General features: G+C 44.8%; 1 protein-coding gene across 8 annotated transcripts in view; it reads right to left on the bottom strand.

Annotated features, from left to right (window-relative positions):
* Positions 1-23168, bottom strand: part of LOC119456537 (WW domain-containing adapter protein with coiled-coil homolog) — a 214299-nt gene that overhangs the window by 34869 nt on the left and 156262 nt on the right. For 6 of the 8 annotated variants that reach the window (XM_049664768.1, XM_037718372.2, XM_037718377.2 and 3 more), the window contains 2 exons: positions 13537-13587; positions 3893-3961 (listed from right to left, as the gene is read on the bottom strand). In XM_049664768.1, the coding sequence (XP_049520725.1) occupies positions 3893-3961; positions 13537-13587 (120 nt within the window). The remainder of the gene's footprint in view (positions 1-3892; positions 3962-13536; positions 13588-23168) is intronic. The other 2 variants (XM_037718418.2, XM_037718400.2) reach the window with 1 other exon arrangement.

Raw genomic sequence — 23168 nt, 5'->3', positions numbered from 1 at the left:
AGATGGCTATTGCAAGGTCACAGCTACAGTGACTTTACACTAACCAAAGTTCCCTTATTAAACACAAAGGCTCACAGGTGATTACCACACTATCACTGCATCAGACATTCAAATGTGGTGGTGAATGCTGAGCGAAAAAAAGTCGCAATAGAAACAAGGTGCCTGAGCAGGCATAACTTGTCACATGCATGCGAAAGATGGGCAGCTAGTGTTTAGGTATTGGTAGAGAAAAAGTGTTGACACACAGTGGAAGTAAGTAGCAAGCTAGGAAGCAAGTAGCATACCTTAAACAATGAGGAGAATGCAGATGCTGAACACAAGGATATAGTAGGGAGAATATTGGAGCCCACTTAACATGTTTTGTAAGTATTCATCCAGAGGGTGCAACTGACATGATCAGATTTGCTGTAACCCGTGAAAAGGTAGCAGTGGAAAAGTTGTCTTGTGGAATCCAGTGAAGGACTACTGGAGGATTTTTGGCAGAAATATGCATGGAGGAAACACAGAAAGCACTGTACAAGCCAAACTCAATCTCAACATTCCTGGTAGCCAGTTTCCCCACATTAGATATAGTTTGACGAAAAAAAGAGCATGGTGGCCATGGTGTAATGTCTCAAAACGGCAATGAGCATTCTTTGGATGCTTCTCACGAAGAGATTCCTTCACCAGCGCCCAGATAGATGACGACAGGGCCCAGCAGTAATAATTATTCACGGGTAAACAAACCAGCTCCCTTCGAGGTGACATCTGCCACCGCATTCTGTGGAAATGGTAACAACCGTCAAGACCAGGCTTCTCAGACCACTACAAGCCGACCATTATGGAGAGCTCACTAATTGATGCAAGGGGTGAATGACGATGACTTACGTGGTAACAGTGTCTAGATTCCCTATTGCCTCATGGCTGCGTTGTAAGCGGGGGCGGGGCGACTGTGAAACATCAGAGGTGTAGTCCAGCAAGTTGGTGTGACATAATGGTCAGAGTCCTGTGAACACTTCAACCCTTCTGATTGGCCGAGACAGAGTAATCGAATTTCCTCCTCTAGTGACCAAGGGGAAACGATGGCTTAAAAAGCGGATCTTTGGCGCAATGTAGTGTGCTCACACATGTAAAGTGCCCGACATGCAGCCAATTGCGAGTTTTAAATATGTAAAATAAACCAATTCGTTTCCTTCATCCTCCTGCCCTCATCTCCTCACCAACCAGCAACTCTCGGCAATAGAGACAGACGACTGCGTGGGTCCGCTTAGTTGGCTTAGTGCGATCCATCAGTACAGCGCAGGCCAGTTTCCATGATTTAGGCGCTCCAGTGGCGTAGGTAAACACTGAACCCCAGATCAGGATCTTAACAATGGTGACTATCCCATTCGAAAGCGTTCATAGCATCCACTTACACAGATAGAAACATCATGACTAGAGAATGAAGTGTTTGTCCATTAAACTCCATTTTGGTGATTTGCGCAGTTGCTGATCCTAATTTTGAAGTCTTTCAGGGTGAAAAAAGCTAGGTCTAAATGCACAAGTAGATTTGCTCTCATGAATGCACAAGGCCCACTACACTTGTCAAGATGCTGATGTTAAACCTTTGAGGATCAAAGACGTAAATATACGGCGCCGCGAACAACTCCCAAATGGTCAATGCCATATATTTAGAGCGCTGTCTGCATATTCGAAAAAAAGCACCAATTTTTCAACTCTTTGTTGCTCAGCAAGTGCGGCCACCCTGTGTCAATACAAGGAATTTTCTTTTTTTGCTTCGTAGTCTTGATTTTTCATTCCATGGCTTCTTTATGCTGGCGTTTCAGATGCGTGTGTGCGGGTGCACAGCGGTTAGTTTTGGTTTCCGTCTCACAAGCTGTTTCCGTTCGTTGCACTATTAAAAACTGATGCTGTCGTTGGCGATGGGACGAAGGATTACTGCAAGTTTCTGACTCGTTTGATATTTCCGACGGGCACACAACCACAGAGTTTTCTTGCAAACGCTCACATAGCGTGGCTTGATTATGCTGTGGGTGTGCGCGCTGGTTCTTCTGCTGCAAGCGAGTTGAGCGGCGATTATTCCAATGCAATTCTGACAAGTGCCGAATTTTAATATAGCTATTCCAGTGTATCTACATTTTTATTCTTATAATAAGTATCTATGCAAGCCCATCTGTATTCATGAATAAACAATGCATGTTTACTAAGATAAATTTTTTTTGTCACTTTATGGTGACACAAAAAATTGCACTACATTTTTTTCGAAATAGGTCAGTCGGAAGATTTCAAATCTGCAATTAAAAAAATTCGACCTTGGGGGGGTTGCATTTGGCGAAAAAAAATTTACCCTCAAAGGGTTAATGGTGTAGCCACATTTCTGTCATGCATACTTATAATGTTCGAGAAGAAAGGGAACCGAGGGGCCCGATTTTTATGAATCATATCATAAGAAGCCAACAAACAATGACACCAAGGACAACATTGGGGAAATTACTAGTACTTACTAATTGAATTAAAGAAATGGCAAATTAATGGAAATGAAAACGGATGAAAAAAACAACTGTCCGCAGGTGGGGAACGAACCCACGTCTTCGCATTACGCGTGCGAGAGCATAATTTATCATTTCTTTAATTCAATTAGTAAGTACAAGTAATTTCCCCTATGCTGTCTTTGGTAATTGTTTGTTGGCTTCTTATGATATGATTAATACTTATAATGTTGAGGCAGAAGTTAATTTAAGCTGTTCTAAAACATGTTGCAGTTTCGCCTGAAAGGTGAAGCACTGATTGCGACAGCAAATTATTAGACAGCTATACAAAGTAAGGATAGTAGTTTTGTCGGCTGTGTAGACTAGTAAACATTCGCTTACTAACTAATTTAATAAGCATGGTGTCACGCGCGCTCAGGCAAACATGAACACATCTCACTTGATGACCGCGGACACTCGCTGACAAAACTGTGGCGTGAGGAAGAGCAGCAGCGAGCACATTGCTCTTCGTGCTGCCTCTTGCTGCAACGCGAACTAAGCAGTGAGAAGACAGCACACATGAAGCCCTTAGCGCACCTAGACTCTGCACTGGCTGCAGATTGCTTTCAAGATAGGGGCCGCGCGTCCGCACTCAGCCACGCCATATGCAGCCGCCGCAGGAGTAGACCCCCCCCTGCTGCCTTGCGTGTGATGGAAGACGGCGCACTTCCTCCCAACATTTCTCCCTTGCGCGCTCGAGATCAAGCCACCACCCTTCTCGACTCACCTTTGCATGCTTTCACTCACACCCAAAGCATATGGCACGTGGCCACAATGTTATCGCACTTGTACTTTATATTGAACATCACGGCGACAGCGGAAATGCACCTGCAGTGTCCATATAATTGCTACCACAATAAAATATTGCTGGATGAATGCACACACAATTAACAAAAACTACGGAAAAAGGCACCATGGTTTTCAATAGTGCTTGTCCTGTGGCGCATGTTATCTCCCGCTTAAATTAAGAGTTTTATGTTTCAATGTATAGTGAAGATGGACCAACTAGCTGTCACCAAGGCATCAAGATGTTGGTAGATATGTGCTATTATACAGGTTGTCCTTTCCACACAGTTTCTCAAGGACCTTGGAGGCACACTTTGTGTGGCAATGCATGCAACACCATGCTAACAAAATCATAGCCGAACATGTCTTTCCAAGACTGTTCATGGTTTCTTATACTGCAGCTTGTTATTACACACACGCACGCGTACACACAGCAGTATGTATGGAGGGACACTGAACAAGCAAATAAATTTAATGAGACTGTCCTTCTCCAAATTTTCTCTAAGCCGTATTTTACTCTCGATAAACTGACACCAGTTTCATATCATTAAATTATATTTCATTTAATCTTAATGTTTCTTATTTTATCTTTTACATACTCATTCCAGCCACTCCAGTTCCTCCGTCATGCCTTTGCCCTGAGCTGATGAATAAACACTTTATTTTTTCTGGAAAAAAAAAACAAAACAATCTGTATGTGATTTGTTTTTCTACTTTTTACACCATTATCTGAGATTCTTTTGTTCAAATTTGATTTGAGAAGGAATTTACCATTTGCACACCACTAGCACATGGCACGCAACACAGCAGTGGCGGACGTGGCAGTCACCTTTGCATGCACAGTGCAACTTTCACAGCTGGTGGCAGCTTCATGCAGCATCTCCTTGCACAAATGATGCAATGAACAATCTCTGTTGATTGGGGTGACCAAAGCTGGTGTCTGACATTATTACTGTTTCAAATATATTGGGGGAACGAAAAGGAGAGCAAAAAAAGTCATAAAATGGGATAGAATTGGCTGCACAAGTCTAGCACAGTGTACATTACATGCTTCTTGCATTAGCCTCGGATCTGACAACCTCTGGAAGTCATCACATCCCTGTCTTTTTGTCAGCCTTGTCTAGTATTAGCTAAGACAAGTTTGAACAACTCACCCTAGCTATGAACCAACTAGCTCAGTTGAATACTATTCCGATGTTGCCTGGTATTGTTAGTATTTTTTTGTGTTCTTCTCAAAGGTAGAACAAGTGGAATTAAGACAGTGGCACAAAATGCGGCGGTTATTCTGACGGTCAAAAGGTTTTGTACACTGCCTGTTAAGTTCATCTTCTGTTTTGAGCTGTCCCCCCTACCTCACAGGAATGCAATGGAAGACGTAATGTCTGGACTAGGATGATTACAGAGTAAACTTTTGTTTAAATTTATACTCAGTAGATATGCAGCAGAAAGACAGGCCAAGCTATGATTTCCTAAGCAAATACTTGCAAAAAAGCATGAATCCACTGGTGCACAGCACAAAAGCAATTACGCTCACGTTGTGATATCTTGCACCTTGCTACTAAGCAGTTCTGTGCTAATGAAGCGACAGGCTATGCTTGCAGTATTCACAATTCTTAAGTGTTTTATAGAGGCGCATTCATGCTAAAGATTCTTCTTGGCTATTGCATTCTTAGCTACGCAACAAATGCCATCCAAGAGCAATGCAATGAACTTCTCCAGATGCCCACACATTTCAGCAACATTGTGATTATCCTAACATCCACAATGCCACACTACAGTCCATACATGACAAGCGAAATCTGCATAAGAAAGACGACAGTATGTGGGCCCCTTGTTCTTACTGTCGCTTTTGTTCACCCATGGCCTCAGTATGTGTTCCTTATTAGATGCCATGGTTCATACAGTCTGTGTACAAAATGCTGGTGATGTTCTCCAAAATGCCATCTCTGAAGATGATTGCTGCGCAGTTCCAAATGGAAACCAGGCAACAGTGCGAGACTTCCACACAAGCAGAGAAAAACGTGGTTTGCAACGCTGCCACCTCAGAAGCTTTTCAAGGCACTGATAATTGCACTGCCAATTGGTTTTTACCAGGGCTGGACAAAGATACCTTAAAATTATTTTATGATACAAGATACTAGCGGATTGTGTCCAATACAGTACTCACCATTTCTGTACTTTCATACATTTGTTGATTCCTCGTTCCATGGCAATGTAGGCTGGTTTACAGTAGCTGGCTTGCCAATTTTGTAGCTTCCCGTTTTTTGTGAATTCCATTTATTAACATGCAAATTTTGTTCAATGCTCTTACAAAGTACTACGTATCACCATTCCACAACAGTCTATGCAAGGCAGTAGTATAAGTACACCATGGTAATTCAGCGAGTCCATTCACAGCTCCTGTTCACCTCCCACCGCTCCGACTCACTGCTGAGGGGCACTCAGCAGTGAGAATGGTCAATTTGATCAAATTCTTTTTTTTTCGCGATTCCCAGGTGTCCCTTTGTAGCATGGGGAAATATTAAAAAGAAATCTAAAAGTTGAGAAAATTGCATTTTGCTAGTGTGCAGCCGCCTATATAATCAAGTACAAAACAGGAATTTTGGTGTTTCTATCGAACTGTGGATTGCGCAGCTTTTTGCTGCCACAACGCCGCCATCTTGGTACCATCGTAAAGAGGAGAGAAGATGGTGAGATAGCCACAGCGCCGTATTTAGCAAAACTAAAGGCAAAAAAAGCAAAGGAAAGGAGGAAGAACTGGCATTGCAATTATGGCTGTCACGTGCTCACTGGAAGCATTCTTATTGGCTGACACGGATTTGAATTGCTGATGCGGATGTCGTATGCATATTGAGCATTCCGTGCGCATTTTGACAGCAGTGAGCTGTGCATTTCTTTAACCCAGCGACACTTGGAGATTGCGGTAGGCTGTGTCGCTGGCTCAAGGACACTCAAAGGTGATCACTTTTTTTTTTGTGCTACAGGTGTATGCAGGGAGTGTGCATAGTACAAGATGCGATTGTTGCGTGTAAAATTCCTTTTTAAGGTCACCACGGTAACAAGAAAGAACCTGCTGGAAAAAAACGCCCTTAGTATAAACCAATCAGAAGGAGACAAGCGTTACTGGACAACATACGAGTTGACACTGCAGCTTGAGAAGCAGGGCCATTTCTCACGGCTATCCTCCCGAGACCCAAAGAGAGCTCAAGAATGCTTTTCAAGTTGGTTCTTGTTACCAATGCGAAAAAACTTATTTTTTCTTCATTTAAATAAATGCTGAAAGCAGCATCTCCGTGTACAAAGTGACCGCCACGTTTGTTACATTTAGTACTGCTTCTCATTGTCTAAACATTGCGTACCTGCCAAACTGCGAGCTGTGAAAATTCATAAAAATATCCACGGACAGGGGGGCCCCCAACATGCATTCTTAAAAACTGTGCCTCGAGCACACACCTTTTGTGGCATACGTACACACTTTAGATGCAGCAGCAAAACTTGGCACAGCAGAGACTTACAAGCAAAACATTGTCTTTAGATCGCACTGACTTTTCCAGAGACTTTACGATTGCCAATTTCGCCAACTATAGATCAGAATTTTTAATGCTTCTAGGGAGCACTTTGGATCTTTGGAGGAGACTGTGAAAACTGGCAGAAAGAACAAAAGAGCAACTGCAGAAATGCTCAGCCTGATCTTATTGCATGCTCACCACCAATGTTCACTCACCATGGCTTTGTCGTCAGCTGGCCTATCATCAGCTGATGAGTTGGGGTTGAGATTAAGTGTGCTTGCCCTAAACAGGTGTGCGCCTATATTAATAATCCCCCTGCATCTTGCACTGCCACGAGAAGGTGGGGCAAGTACCATCCCAGTTTTTTTGCAGCCTCGCGCCATTCCATTTTTAAGAACCTTTAAAACTTTTTCGCAAACAGAAGTTTTTTCACTAAAACATAATGCAGCATTCATAAAATCGTAAAAAGAGCCCAAATTCGTTAAGTTCATGAAAAAATAGGGAGCGTTGGCAAGTAAACCAACGAGATGAAAGTGTGTTGGGTTGCGATGTTGATGCTGCCGAAATGAACTTCCCGGTTGCTTTCTGCTGTTTGTGACAACAAAGCGGACTAAATCAAATTGCTGTTAATTTTCTCAAAAGCCGACAACAAAAATATGACCAAACCATTTTGACGCAGTTCCACATGCATGCAACTTCATATCTGGGATGAATATACACTCAAACCTTGTTATAATGACGTTGAAGGGGAGCCATAATTATTTCGTTATATCCATTATTTTGTTATATCAATTATAACAGTTTACAGCAATGTATGCTCAGTTGGGTGCACAACTACAGTAGAACACCAGTGTTACGTTCCCGGGTGCTACGTTTTCCCGGCTGTTAACGTCGTTTTCGGCCAGTCCCGGCATACCTCCCATAGGACCCAATGCATTGGCAACCCCGCTGTTGCGTTGCAACAGTGAGACCATTCCCGCATCATGCGTTGCGAACTGCCGCCCCGCGGCCGCCCGAGCAGCCATGTTGACTTTTCATGTCGCTTGGCTTGGTGGCTTGACGATGAGATTGGCCGCCCAAAGTGCCGGGAGGCAACACCTATGACGTATTTTTGGTTTCCACAAGCAAAACCATGGCCTTATAGATGCGTATTTGCCACCTAAAGCTGGTGACTATGACGCATTGGGGCGCAAAAATTTTTTTCGCCGCATAACAGTTTCGTATAAAGTCCAAGAGCGATAACGCCGTCACTGCGCGCCGTATGCTGTATGTGCAAGTGAAGGCGTGCGAGGGTCAGTCGACGATTGCGGTTCAATCTCGCACGTGTGAAGCAGAAAGGCGGGGCGGGGCGGAAGCGCGCGTCTTCTGTTGCTCGCGAGGCATGGGGGAAGGGAGCGGGGTTACTCCGGCGCCGTATCTTGAAAGCGATCTGTGTTGGGGGCAGAGTCTAGGCAGTGTAGGTGCATCGGCGGCTCGTAGCTTTGTGCGTGCCGTGTGTTCTCGGCGATTAGTTTGCGTTGAAGCAATACACAGCACAAAGGTCACTTTGCTCGCTGCTGCTGTGGCGCTGCACCGCTTGGCCACTTCTCACTGACGTCACGTGGCCCACCCGCTCGCCTGCTCATTTTGCCCCGCTGGTTGAGCGAAGAGGATGGCTTGCTCGGCCGCGCGTGGCGTGGATGCGCATGGCCGCGAGGTCGACGCGGGAGTTTTAAAACAGCCACGCCGAACGAGTGTCGAACTCCACGGAATACTTCACGCACCGTGGTCATTTTTTTTTGTAGAATAATATAGTTTTTATATCTATTTACAGGTCAATTTTACTTTGTTACAATGAGGTTTCAAATGCATGGTTCTCTATGGAGATTTCAAGGGGAATTTCATTTACTTCGTTATATCCATTATTTCGTTATATTCCGTTATGTTATAACGAGGTTTGAGTGTATTACACAGTTGCTTCTGAGTTAATTTTGTAAATAATTGAATGTGCAATACAACATAACCTCAGTGTGCTATATCATGTAATGTACGCCTCTTATAAGTACAGCCTCCAACAATTGCCTGGCAAACATGTCATTTCTTTTGCCGAGTATTCAAATAAAGAGTGCTGTGGCATGCACGGGACGTGTCTGCATAATGTGCGGACATTATTCTGTGCTCTTGCATGCCTGCGATCCTCCTCTTTCCTATGCAAGGAGCCAGCCAACCAGAATAAATGCTCTCTGAGTGTACATGCGGTTGTTGTATGTAAACTGTTTCCTAGAACCTGAACTGGACCGCGGCACATGGAGTGCCCAAGCGTATCTGTACTTCTTGTTGGGCTATTAGATAAGGGGCGGAAATTAAAACATACACAGACGACGTGGGCAGGACAGGTGCCACGAAAGTGCACTCATCCCGACTACATCATCTTTAAATGGAAAATGAGACATCCACCCAAGCGTAGCAATTGCTACAAAGGAAACCCATACGGGCTCCTCGAAAGAAAAGCCTCGCAGTTGAAGAAAAAAGCAATTGTAGCAATTGCCACACTTGGTTGGATGTCTCATTTTTCATTTAATTACTTCTCTCCCCCCCTAGTGGGTTTCCGCTGAACAATTACGTCAACTACATAGTCTGTGTACATCTTAATTTGCACCCCTTGTCTAACAACCAAGCTTCTAGCACGCCCGTATCACAAAATTATTGGTGTCCAGCATGGGGCCCCAAAAATGATACATCTAAATATTCTGAGCACTGTGGTTGCCGCACGCCTGCTCTAGTCAGCTCTAGGAAACAATGGAAACAACCACATGTACACTCAGAAAGCATTTATATTATGCTTTTAACTAATACAATGAGCAGGCCAGCTAGTTTATGGCACTGAGGGATTCCTGGAAGAGGATATGCATAGTAAGGAGGGGTTTCTGAACTACTGGTTGGGGTATGTATGGGTGGCCTCAGCATCTGCCGTGGCAAAACATGGATTAGAAGAAGGAGCGGTGTAGAATTGCACACTCGAGACCAAACTGAATTTGGGGCTGTTTTCACTTCCTGTGACAGAAGTCTCACCCCGAACTTGCTAGCCTTGGGATACAAGGATTCCCACAAGTGTCACAGAAGACTGACCACGTATAAGCCCCATGCATAGATGCTTTCACATGCAGTAGTAAGCCTGCTACACTGTGTCTTTGCATACTTGGAAGACAATGTGGTCCTCTTCAAGTCCTTGTTCTGTGTTTGCGTGCCTTGCTGTATTATGTTGTAATACTCATAAGCAGACAGCCATTTTCAAGCGTGTTTTCTCGTATGCTCAATTTACAGCACGTTTATTTTAAACTCTTTTCCTACTGTGAGAAAAGTGGCCGCATTTTGTAGGTTACACAATTTTTTTTTTCTGAAGCAACCATTAACAAAAAATTTTATGCAATACATGAAAAGAAAACTGAATAAATGTGCTTTTCAAGCACATGAGTTTTATAAACGAGTTCTATATTGGAAAACAAAATTTTAATTGCTAAAAAGGTGATTGTAGAACAAAATTGAAAAAAAAAAGCTAAAATATGCTTGTAGCTAAAAAGAAAAAATATGCGATAAAGATTGTGAAATATACAAAATGATTCACCATCCAATAGCCCCTATCTGTGAAGAAATCAAAATTTTGTTTGGGACAGTACTGCCACTAGAAAAAATCTGCTGGATGCTCTATAGTTGCATGTGCCATGTGGCAAAGCAGTTTCTTGATGTAAAACACAGGAGAATGTTGCAAGTCTTGCAGTAAATTGTTGTTTTAAAAGTGAAGCTTTTCTTTGCGAACCTCACTGGGTTTCGTGACAGTGGCTGTGACCTGGCAGTTCTCTGGCCGAATATGCCAACCAATCACAGTGGAGTATGCACGCTGCTTGGTTCCTTGAAATACCCCCAGATGGCGCTCACCTCTGCGCATCCACAGAGGTGAGCATATCTGTGTGTTTTCTCAAAAATGTAGGTAGGAAATTAGGCAAAATAATAAGAGTTTGGTGGCACAACCCACAACCTGGTTTTAAAGGGGACGCTCATAGCATTCATCCATCCATTTGCGGCACCGGAGGCGCGGGGGACACAAAAAAACAGAAAGCTCGCCTTCGCGCATCCGTGGCTGCGCAGTAATGAGGAAGTAAATGTTTCTTGTGGATATAATGGGTCTGAATTGCACTACGTAAGTATCCGCATGCTTGCTGTGAAACCATGACTTTGTTTGTTTGTGTATGTGTGCATGTGCATGCGTGTACTCATGTTTCGACCCTATGCACTCACACAAACCTTCGCTGTATATAGACTAACTCATTGGATCTGCTGCATATTTTTTTGTGGGTTTTGCCGACACTGCATTTCTTAAAATTCTGGTGTGTATCCATTTTAGCTAGCTGGTGCTGAATGGCTTGAGATGGTGGAGGAGTCCGAACTTGCGATGCACCTGCCGTCATCATTCTCCAAATTAAATTCTTACAAAAAGGCAGCATCCTCTGACTCATTGCAGCGCAGGCCATTGAAAAAATTAACCGCAGACATAACAGAATTGCGAAATTAGCAATTATCCGGAGCATGCGCGATGCTGTTGTGTGGGCCGGCCATTTTCGCTTTCAAACTCCCCCATCTTCCGAGCCCGTTCAAAAATCGCTTGTGCATGCAGTATGCTTCCGCATGCCACGCATGCCACGCATGCCACGGAAGGTCTTGAAAACGGTGCTCAATACCATTGCTAGTGGGCTAGTGATGCCGAATGGGCACACACAGTAGAAAAAGAGAAAATGCACATCCTTCCTTAATCGCATGTATGTACCAGGTGTTTTACGTAACTTGAGCCAAGGATTTTGAATAAAGCGGTGAACCACACTTGGATGAAACCAACGACATATTGTTTGCCGTCATGTGGAACTCTTCGTATTATTATTAACATTCTGCTTTATTTGGTTTAAATGACTAAGCTGAATTATGCAAAACATTTTAATATTTGCTTTATGACCTAGTACATCTCGTTGCATTGTAGAGGGGGTTCAGTAGCAATTAATCCAGTTTTTTGTGGCAGCGGAACTTTTTGCGTGGTGCTTTTTTCCAGCATTTAAAAAAATATATGAAAATGAAAAAGAGAGAGAGAAAAAAAAAAGGAAGCACGACGGCGCTTATGCAATATCATATTGCAGGGCTCTCAACAGTGTTTCAAGCAACGAAGCATGCACGTCGACCGTGGTGAAGCGAGAGGCCATTGCTCCGCAAATTCCATGATGGTGCACAAAGGACGTGCCGTAAGCGATAGCCATGCTTCATTCACCCGAAACACGGTTGAAAGCACTGCAATATAAAAACGCAAAAAAAAAAAAAAAAAAAAAACAGGATCGGTTGCTTCTGACTTCGCTTTACAACGTAGTGAAACGCACTTGGTCCTAAAGTGAATAGTAAAAATTAGTCCATAATTCATCTTAAACCCCCCCCCCCCAATTAGGTGGAATACAAAACAATACTCTTAGGAGCACCACATGATGGCAAACAATATGTCATTGGTTTCACTTAGCTGCAGCTAACCACTTTTTTTTTAATATCCTTGGCTCAAGTTATGGGAAACACCCGGTACAATTTCTCATTTATTTTAAGACAAAAAGTGATTCATAAAATTGTAATTAGCTGCAAACAAGGATAGAAAATCTGCAGGATTCTGTATTAGCACAGTACTGTGGCTTGCCATTGTGTTTTTTTCCTGTACAGCCAAATGAATTCTCTTCTGCATGCAACAAGCCATTGTGAAGGAAGAATAGCAATCCTTGTTTAAAGCTTGGTGCAGAAGGAAGGTGGTAGTTGTCCACTGCATGTACTGCATCCACCTGATGAACGTCACAAAAGTGTGCCTATGTCACAGGTTGCCTGGGCCGGTATTTTGTAGCAATGCCTTTCCGATGCTAATGCCTTTTCGTGCTTGGTCAGTGGTCAAAGCGACGGTCCGCTCAGGTTATCAACGGAATCAGCCGGCCGTGAGCAGTGGATGATAAGACTAGTATAGAATAAAGCATAACGCATCGCTACAAAATACCGGCCCTGCATGCCGCATTGATGTCGATGCTGTGAGGTGCTGTAGTTCCAAGTCAGCTGCCTGCAGTGTCCTGAAATGGCCTGTTCACAACTAACGTGTATTTCAACTCCACATTGTGTAAGCACCATTTTTTCTCATGATGTGTGTGCAGATTGGGCACTAATTTATGGTGTACCATTGTCATAAATTGAAATGTTAAAAAAAAAAGATTGCCTTATGTTCATGATCACTTCAGGTGGTAACATAACACAGGTAGTTTCTAAATACGCTCTAGCCCCAGAGATAGTCATCACAGTCTGCATCCCATCAATGCCAAGCCACTAATGCTGGCAAGTGCAGAAATGAAAACATTGCAAAAAATTTTTGACTTGTTTACAATTATGCTTATGGCTTACTGCATCGAGACAGTATGCAAGTCAAGTATGTACTATAGAGAGTGTCTGCACATGCGCAGTAAAATTTCGATACAAAAGTATACAAAGGATGAAATATTGGTGGATTAGTGGATTAACTATTTTTGTACTTAATACCAAAAAAATTATAACACTGAAATATTCTGAATAGCACAATTGATGGCCTTAACATGTCACAACAAATTTCCATTCAAAGCCGCTGTATGTAAACTGTGCCCAATATATACACTTTGAATTTATATGTTAATGGAGGAAGGTAAGCTTGAAAGTATACTCACTACTTTGTGCCTGTTTTGTCAACTGGATAGCTTGCTGTATGGTTCTAAATGCTGGAAAAAAGGAGAAGCAAAGATTAAGCTTTATATAAAGTTACCTGTGGAGACCTTTTCAAGCAACACGTGTACATTTTTTTTGTCATTAGCTGACAGGCACTCACTAACTAAATGCAACACACTTGGAGTCTTTTACCAGGCCTTGTTAGAAATTTTGATTATACAAGACAAGTTGCAGAGCACCAACCAGGTACCACGAGATTTTCTTAAGGTGGTAGGTGAGACAAATGAAATGCAGCAAGGCCATGGTGCAAAAAGGTAACCATCTAATCAACAGCCACCTTTACTGTCTTGCTGCATATGTGCTCTCTGCTGGCAGCTCCAAGAAGAGTTACGTTTTTTATAGTGGCCTTCATCGATAGAATACTTTGCAGACACAATCCTCACTGTGTAATCTTAACACCCCACTAAACCTGGTGGGGGGCCACCATGTGACCATGAAAAAAGAAATTTCGGCAGACACACATAAGACTGCTTATATGTGGGAATGCGAAAGCATTATAGTTGCTTTGGTGAATGTTTTTTTCTGTGTGCTTCTTGTCTGCACAAGCTCTCGCCTGTGTTTTAACTTTGCCTCGGTAAGGCCAAATGAAAACACCCCAAGCGTTTCAACGCGCTCGCTTGCCCGCGGGGAGTTCATAACTCGCAGGACCGCTCAGCGGCATTCAATTCGGCATTAATGCTGTATATTTTATACACTCATGACGTGGCCCCACCTCCCACCCATTGGCTGCACTGTCTTGTGCCCAACGACGCACCATACTCTGTCTGGCACCTTGTTTGTAGGAAAATTTCTCAACAATTATTTCTGAAATTCATTCACCTTCTTCGGTGCTCTTTGTATTTTTTTGTCTGCGTGGAACTTTCATAATGAGCTCATTGTTTGTGTTTTCTCGTCTGTCATTCTGCTGATTATGATGTAATTCTACAGATGGCGCTACCATACTCAAAAGGAATCTACATAAGGCTATGCCTCGGCACATGCAACAGGGTGTTTGTTCCATGTGTTTTCAACTGATATAACAACTACCACTGCACAAATGTAGGTATTTAGTTTGTAGCCAAGCATGCTCGAGCATTGCAGACAGTGCATAGAACAATCACTCTTTGCTGGTGTTGCACCAAGTCAAGCATAAAGTTTTGCTTTCCTATGTTACCCTAAAGAAGAAAATGTGCAAGAAAGATGCATGACACATGGGTGATTTTTTTATTGACGCGAAGGCAATGTACACCAAGTGTGTCAGGAAAAATTTAGGCAACAATTAAACTGAACAGTGCAAACTGAACACTGCAGAAAAAGGAAATTTTTTTCTGTCAACACATGGTTTGTGGTGGTGGCATGTGGTGGTGGCATGTGGTGGTGGCATATACAGGGAGTCGCAGCTAACTTTAGCCAAGGTTTAACAATATGCCAAAGTACTCGAGGACGCAACGCATGGTGTTGGCTCTTGCATGGAGCAAGTCACGCTATTTTTGGTTTTCTACTTAATTGCATCATTGGTCAAGATTAACCCTTCCAGTGCCAGGTTTTTTCGGAGGTGACACACCTCCAGCATTGTTTTTTTTTCTCCGATATTATAAAATGACCACCAGTGTATCTTTGGTTATGCAGAAGAGAAAAAAAATGACATGGTTAATGAAAAATTCACTCTTAGTACCCAGGGGGAGAGTGTGGAGAACATAAAGGTATGTCAGTGACATCGCGGGAGAGAAACGCGGAAATCTATCAGCACGCTAGTGATGTCGCAAATAACAAGGTCAAAACTTCCAATAAGAAAGTTGTGGTGTTCTAGAAAGCATCCAATTCAGCAGCTTTGAACTTCCTACTTGTTACACAATAACTTATTCTGCATACTAAAGAAAACCCGCAAAATATGGGGGGGTATGTTGCGTGCCGCCATTGCAGTGCTCTCAAATGTGCCACGTATGAATGATGAATAGCACATTGAGCCTGGTGTGCTGCCTGGTCTGCTTATTGCTATCATGAACCAGCACAAGGAAAGCACATCATTGGCGTAAATCCACAGCCAACGCCACTGCCCTGCCACTTTGTAAGTGGCAGCACACCATGCTTAACTGCTGCCCAGACAGGAGCATGAGAGTAAGATGACGCCGTATTTGACTACATCAGCCCCACCTTACACAAATGCCTATGAGCGTAAATGGACTTGCCAACTTACAGAAACAATGAAGGATGTATAAATTTTATACCAATAACAACCCATAAATTTACCCTTGACCAAGCCAGCTATAAGAACAACTAAAGTGCTGTTAAATTCAAGCGCAGTTGGCACCACATTGGGTAATATTTGATGCGAATTGCAACATCACAGAACATGCCAGCGCAAGTGTGCCCTTGGAGCTGAACGCTGTGCAATTACATTGTGGAAGTGCAGCCCACAAGTCTATAAAGAGCATAAACATAAATCAAATCCCCGCAGCTAGAGCATGTAAGACAGTTGACACTGTGCGGCAGGCAGCGATTGAAACACGGAGCGCACTGCAGCGGCGAAGGTTCACCTAAATGATCACATGATTTAAACAGTGACACACTTCCAAGATTCACAGCATAGACAATTGAGTCACTGACTTGCAATATATGCTTTGCTTTTACATACCCAAGTAAAAATGTTCAACATGCATTCCAAGAGGTAGCTTCCAGATTAAATTATTTGGAAGTGTTTCCAGTACATCAGACTCACACTTGTAACTGGTCCTAGCTACAACTGGAAATAATACCCCTGTCACACTGGCAAATTTACTGTCACTTTGAGCAAGTGCACTTTGGCAGCGCACTGCTACACGAGAAAGAGAAGTGCACTTTGAAAATGATGGTGATGGCGATGAGTGAGTCAGTAGCACAGCAAATATTTGTTATTTTAGGCAATACTTGCTAAGTAATAATGTATTATAAATATGAACAAAATTTAGAATAAAATTTAGGTGGAAATAAAGTGAATCATTGCAATCACATTAGCGCCATCGATCATCATGAGCCAAGACAAGACGGCATCGTATCTGAGGCGAGTGCATTCAAAATGGCGGGTTTCGTTGCAGATGACACGGAAAGTAGTGACGGGCGTTTGGAGTGTCATTTGGCAGCACTTATTTGATCCCGAATGAGGCGCTCGCGGCTAACGTTGCTCGCGGCGGACACGGCCATTGCACGGCATGTGCTCTGGCATGCCGCCGGCGGCCGTGGCCGTCAACAGCCTGAGAGCGAGAATAGTAAACCAGTAATTTTTGTTGTAAAGTACGTTTTAATACGTACTAGTATTCCTAATAATGAAAATAATAGTTAAAAAAAGACTACTGACTCAGCTTTTGATATTAGTTTATTTATTTCTGAGCCCCTGCTGCTGAGACTACGCACTTCGGCGGAGCGAAGTGAGTTGGCGAATGCACTCGCCAGCGAGTGCGCTTTGCAGCAAGTGTCACTACGCGTTCCCCTGTGACAGCTTGCGAATGACACTTGGCACACCACCCCTCGGTCAGGCGGCTGACCCTGCCTACCCTGTCTGATGGCCACTCACAGCATGGAGGTCACTCGGGACGCTGACCCTCCCTCTCATCCAGAGAATCAGCGCCAACTCCACCACTGAGCCCACATCCGAAGAGGCATCCACGCAGGTCAGAGAACTCACGACCGCTGCCTTTTCCCTTTGACGACTTGAAGATAGTCATATGCCCAAACAACGGCCTCCGCATCGGCGAGTGGCCAAAACATTTCGTGGCCCGTGCGATTGGGATCGGGGCTGGGCTACCCATCAACGAGGCCAACAAACTTTTCCCAAGCATCCACTCTGAACAAAACATAGCTACCATGAGCACTCCCGACGAGACGCTAGCCATGAAGCTGAGCACCATCACCTCGGTGTCCCTCGGCGTACACGTGTATCCGGTCACACCTACGTTGCAGTGTCGGATGACTCGTGCAAAGCAATCATGACTGGACCCGACAAGGGCACTACCGTTGACCGAGCTTCTCGACCACCTGAATGCACCCGGCTACGAAACACTCTATGCCCGGATGATGGGAAAGACCAATAAAGCACTGATAACCTTCACCTAATTGCGAGTTCCCTATTATGTCAGATACTATGGGGCGGAACACCGATGTTATATCCATGTGCCTTGCCATCAAGTGTGCAATGCCTGCCTACAAGTCGGTTATTGAGCCGACGTATGCCCCACGCCTGAAACCAAGCGCCACAGTGAAAAGAGTGCAAGTGCTTGGACTATGTACAAGCAGACGGCGGGGTGAATCACAGTTTCATCCTAGAAAAACAAGCAGATCAAATAATGGCCATGATACAATGCATTAGTAATCGAAGATCTGGCCTCAAGGAATGCAATCTCCTTAGGATCACTGAGGCATGTATCTTAAGCCAAATTACATACCACCTTACCACCGGCTCATCCAATCACAAGAGAATAAAATCAACGCCATCATACGCAAGGCAATAAAACTAACTCTGGGAATCCCTATCTACGCCTCAACTGAGCGGCTCCTGGCACTCGGAGTGCATAACACTTTGACTGAGCTACTCGAACACGATCTGTTAGTCAAATGCAACGGCTCGTACTCATGCCCCCGGACAGGCACCTCCTAGGACGGCTAGGGTACTCCCAGCATTACCACCCCCACCGAACCACGCATGAACTACCTGCCCCTCTATTACCCTTAAGTGGGGGACACACAGTCCGATTTGGCATCCGACACACGCTGGAACGGCATCCGGAACCGAGGCGTCGAATTGGATGCACAGCGTGCGACAAACTGGACAGATTTTCACCGTCTGACGCGTCTGACAACCGCACCGTCATTTGGCTGCAGCCAATGACAGCGCTCCTGGCATGTGACATTCTCTGATGTTCCCTCGACAGAGGCGGCGCCAGCGGGCCAATTTCTCTCCATTTTTTTTTTCTTGCCGGCTACAATGGCATTGCTACAATTCCTGCCTGTTCTGCAAAGCAGTGCCTAGTACACTAGTACTCTGCTACTGGCGAGATCGGCCGAGAGCCGCGATGCGAGAGCATTTCGCAGGTAGACGGCACACACCGGTTGTCTGAGTGAGGCTGGTTGCTAAGCTTGCACGCTTGCCCTTCGCATCGGCATCGAGTAATCCAGTTGTATTTAATTACGAGTAACCTAAGTGTACAGTGTTGATCGTGTTGGCAAAAATAAGCGCACTTCGATGAGCTCGGGCTGAATCGCTAAAGCCGTCGGCCGTGGTTTGCACCGAGCTAGGCCTACCGGCCCTATCGCTGGCTGTCAGCGGAGCCGTCAGTGAACACACCGTTGCGAATTGTTCTGTCACTCACAAAGTCATAATTTTAGTGACATTGTTAGCGTAAAGCGAAGCGCATTGCCCAGTGTTGTTTATTTTGTATTTCTCGATGAGGATATGAAGTCTTCTGAGCGTACAAGCTGGGGCGCAGGATCTGGGCGGAGCTTATACGCCGCTCGCTCGTTCAGATGCACGTCCCGTGTGCCCCAAATGGTCGTATGTCGCATGCCGGAGCATGCAGCGCCGCACGTCGGATCGGACACAGAATCAAACCGTGTGTCTCCTGCTTTACTCCAGGTAGCACCGATCCCGCGAAACATGCACTCTGATAACCATGAAGGAAGACGAAAGGGCTGCGTCAAATACCTTCGTAAGCTCATTGAGTCCTAACCTCCGGGTACGGTTTACTACACAGACACTGCCTCCGACCAGAATAGGCAGGTGGCTGTAGTTATAGATGACAAACACAATGTCACATCATCAGTCAGTCGTTAACACGAGCCCCAGTGAGGGTGAAGAGGTGACCATAGCAACCGCCATTTTGCACATCCTAAACAATAGTCCCGACGTGCACCTCATAATTAAAGATTCGCAGGATGCCTGTAGGGCGTACCTACGGGGCACTAACCTCCGCCACGCCACACACCCCGTGCAGTGAGACAGCCAACCTAGACCCTGAATTGTGCAACATTTCACACACGATCAGAGACACTCATTATTATTATAGACGGAGCCGTTTCATCAGATACAAGCCACCTCCCAGATCCTTTACCCATGAAGAAGCTGTTTCCTTGAGACGCCTTCAAACTATTCCTTTCCGAACCTACTGACTCTACAACACTTCTCCCCTACCTCCTATCCCAATAGATGTCCAAGCTGTGGCGCCCCACCGACTTTTCATGTCACGGTGGAGTGCCAACACCCATCTAGTGGCATAAATCCTCCAAACATCCCTACCCCAAGCCATCTGCAGTGAGAGGCCGTCTTGTGCCACAGCGACCCTCGGGACCTGCTGGAGCTCATCCAGCGGGCCAATGACGTGGCGGTGGCCATCGGGACCCTGGAACAGGGGCTCCGACCAAAATAACTGAACCCTGAATAAATGTTTTTTTCTCTCTCGGTAAGAGCGCCAGTATGAACACTGTCATAAAGAGAAGCACGTTCCTTACAAACACCAGCGAACGCTCCCTGTACCAGTGGGTTTCTGAACATCAAAGAAACGGCAAGGTGGCGTCCGTGAAGAGGTTTTCCCGTGGTGGCAGAGATTGTGAACGGAAAAAGATTTCGACTTGAGTGTGCTGCAACAGGTAGTGCTTGACTATTTCAAGAGGAACGAAATTCCCACGGTGCCAAAGCTTGCCTCTCGCTTCAACGAGGATGAAACGCTAACTTCAGTTTCACCCACAACAATGCATCACATGCTCATGAAGATAGGTTTCCGCTTTTTTAAGAAACAGTCCCACAACGCCCTCCTTATTAAGGCTACTCACATAGTTCAGTGCCGCCGCAAGTACTTGCGGCAAATTACAAAATTGCGGAGGCCCATTTTCTACACTGACGAAACATGGGTTAACATAGGGCACACGATAGATAAGGTGTGAGTCGACGAGAGTGTAAAAACTGCTGAACAAGCAAAAAGGGCTGCACTCTCAGTTGGCCTGCAGACCCCAAGTGCTAAGAGGGCCCGATTGATTGTGACACACTGCTGAAATGAGAATAGCTTTGTGCAAGGTGCTGGAGAAATACTTCAAGTGAAAAAGAGCAAAGGTGACTCCCACGAATAGATAGACGGGCCCCACTATGACAAGTGGTTCCAAGAAACGCTAGTACCACGCCTTCCCCGGACAGTGCAATAGTCCTGAACAACGCGCCGTACCCATCGGTGAGGCAAGAAAAATTTGCCGTGGTGGAACGCGGTTAAACCAAGTTTGTCAAGCGATAGCATGGTTTTGCTTGGTTTGGGAAAGGACACAGACGCTGCTCGGCGCCGTCAGAAGCCCGTGAATACACGCAAAATTGCTGCACGACTGGCCGCTCGAGGCACTTTGCATGTATACACAGGCATCTTTCACGCTCGGAAACACTTTTATGTAGCACGTATTGAGCAACAGAAAGTCGGGAGTTTTGTCATGTTGCTCTAAAATTTTATCATTCACACTTTTCACCTAAATGTAATACTTGAGAAGGTGATTAATTTTCAAGACTAATTATGTAATTAGGCAGAATGCTGAAAATAATCTGTATCTCCAAGCGACGGCAAACATTACCTTGGTTCTGTCCAGCTACGTGGCATATACATATTTTTAAAGTTTGGGCCAAGTTAAGTGAAACACCCTGTATGTCCTGTGACATAGCATTGTGATGTGAGCTGGCGCAGGAGACTACTTGGTGCAACAAGCCTCAAACGGCAAAGGTCGATTTTTTTTCCCACCGCGGCAAGTTGGTTCCGCTAATGTAGATGGCACTGCCGTGCCCCCACAAGCCAGATAAAGAAACACCTTATTAAATCCAGCAGGCTAGGTGACTATATGACACCGCCTCGTTTCCAAGGGGATGCCATTAAATCATAATCATCATCAACAAGTTGTCATTGCAGGACGTATGGGCCAAGTGTGGAGGAAGGAAAAAGATAGGAGGGAGCATCGTGCAATGCGATTGAAACTGAGTGTGGTGGCCAGAGAACAGAGGACACGTCAGAGCGCGCGGTAGGTTTTAGTACTCCCGGTTGATTTTTTAAGCGAAGCTTTATTGGAACACTGGTGTTGGGGTTGGTGTACGCGGAAAACTATCATCAGCACTGGCTCGAGCGTCGTCGCCGTCTTTCACAGCTGGCTGAATCGCAAGCGGTAATGGCGGGCGAATGCTGCTAACCACGCGCTGTCGAGCAAACTCGAGACATCGAATGCAAGTGACAACAGCGACGACCAGAGAATCGTACAAGGCAACGGAAGAAAAAGGAAGGACAAGTAGTATGAAAGGGAAGGAAAAGTAGTAGGTCAGGTACACACATGACAAGCTTCGCTTACCCCCATTTTTTCGACAGGGGAAGGGCTGGTGATTTCTTTTTTTTTTTTTTTTCAATACCCATTCGAATCCATTTAAAGCTCTTCAAATGAACAAAAACATGTTTACCTTCAAGTAAACAAAAAAAATGAACAAACCGCGGCACTTTCGCTTAATGCTGTGCCCAAGTTTCTGGATTGTGGCGTTGAATCACGGTGTTGCGCTATGTATGTCTGTTCGGCGAGCTGAATCAGAGAGAAAAGAACGCATTTCAAGCGAGTCAAAAGTTGAAGAAGGCAAATGTTGCAGGCCTCTCCGAAAGGTGCACAGTGTTGCTTCACTGCTACACTGACTGCTTTTGCGTTAACTGTGCGCTGCGGCTCGTGTTGCAGTAAATTGCATAGTAATGTCTGTTGTCATTGCAGAAGTTAAGCACGCATACCCTTCAGTTATAAAGGGAGGCTAAAATCTGTTTTGTAAACTGGTCAGTTCTCTTGTGAAGGATAAAGCAAAGTTTAGTTTATGAGTTTGAGTGCGCCTCTCTCTTTCGTTCGCCGATAAATGTTATAAGTTTTACCCGCTGTGGTTGCTTAGTGGCTATGGTGTCGAACTGCTGAGCATAACTTTAGCAGAAAGCGTTCTAATACACCCACAAATGTTGTGTACGCAGCCTGGGCCGGTATTTTGTAGCGATGCCTTTAAAGTAATAATGCCTTTTCGCGCTTATCGCGCTTTGTCAGCGGTCAGAGCGACGGTCCGCTCGCTTTATCAACGGGATCAGCCGGCCGTGGGCGGTGGATGATAAGACTATTCCAAAATAAGTCATAAGGCATCGCTACAAAATTGCGGCCCTGATGTGGCTTTCCCGATCATGACTTCTCCCTGCACACACTGCACAAATATTCCACTGACTGAGAGAGAGAGAAAACTTTATTCAGAACAGCCCACAGCTCAGTCTCGAGGCAACCAGCCGCTGAGCTAAAAAGTGCAAGATCTGATATCGCCGCTCCCCTGCGCTTTGCTTTTATCGTAAGCTTAAAGGCCCGGGCGCTGCGTTGAAAGAACAGAAAAAATCTAACAGCAGATACGCAGCACGTCAGTAACAAATGCAACTCACCTTCACATTTGAAGACAACAGAAAAAAAGAATCGGAGCACCAACACGGAAATGTTGGTGCACCAAGAAGGTACTCTATTTTGTGCACACATCATTCTTCATTTCGATATGTGGCGAATGCGAATTGCCAATTATCCAGCGGCAATGCAAATCAATAATGCTTGCATA

The sequence above is a fragment of the Dermacentor silvarum genome, chromosome 1 (assembly GCF_013339745.2).
Source record: "Dermacentor silvarum isolate Dsil-2018 chromosome 1, BIME_Dsil_1.4, whole genome shotgun sequence".
NCBI classification, from domain to species: Eukaryota; Metazoa; Arthropoda; class Arachnida; order Ixodida; family Ixodidae; genus Dermacentor; species Dermacentor silvarum.
Note: the sequence above shows the minus strand (reverse complement) of the source record. Positions and strands in the feature narration are given on the sequence as shown.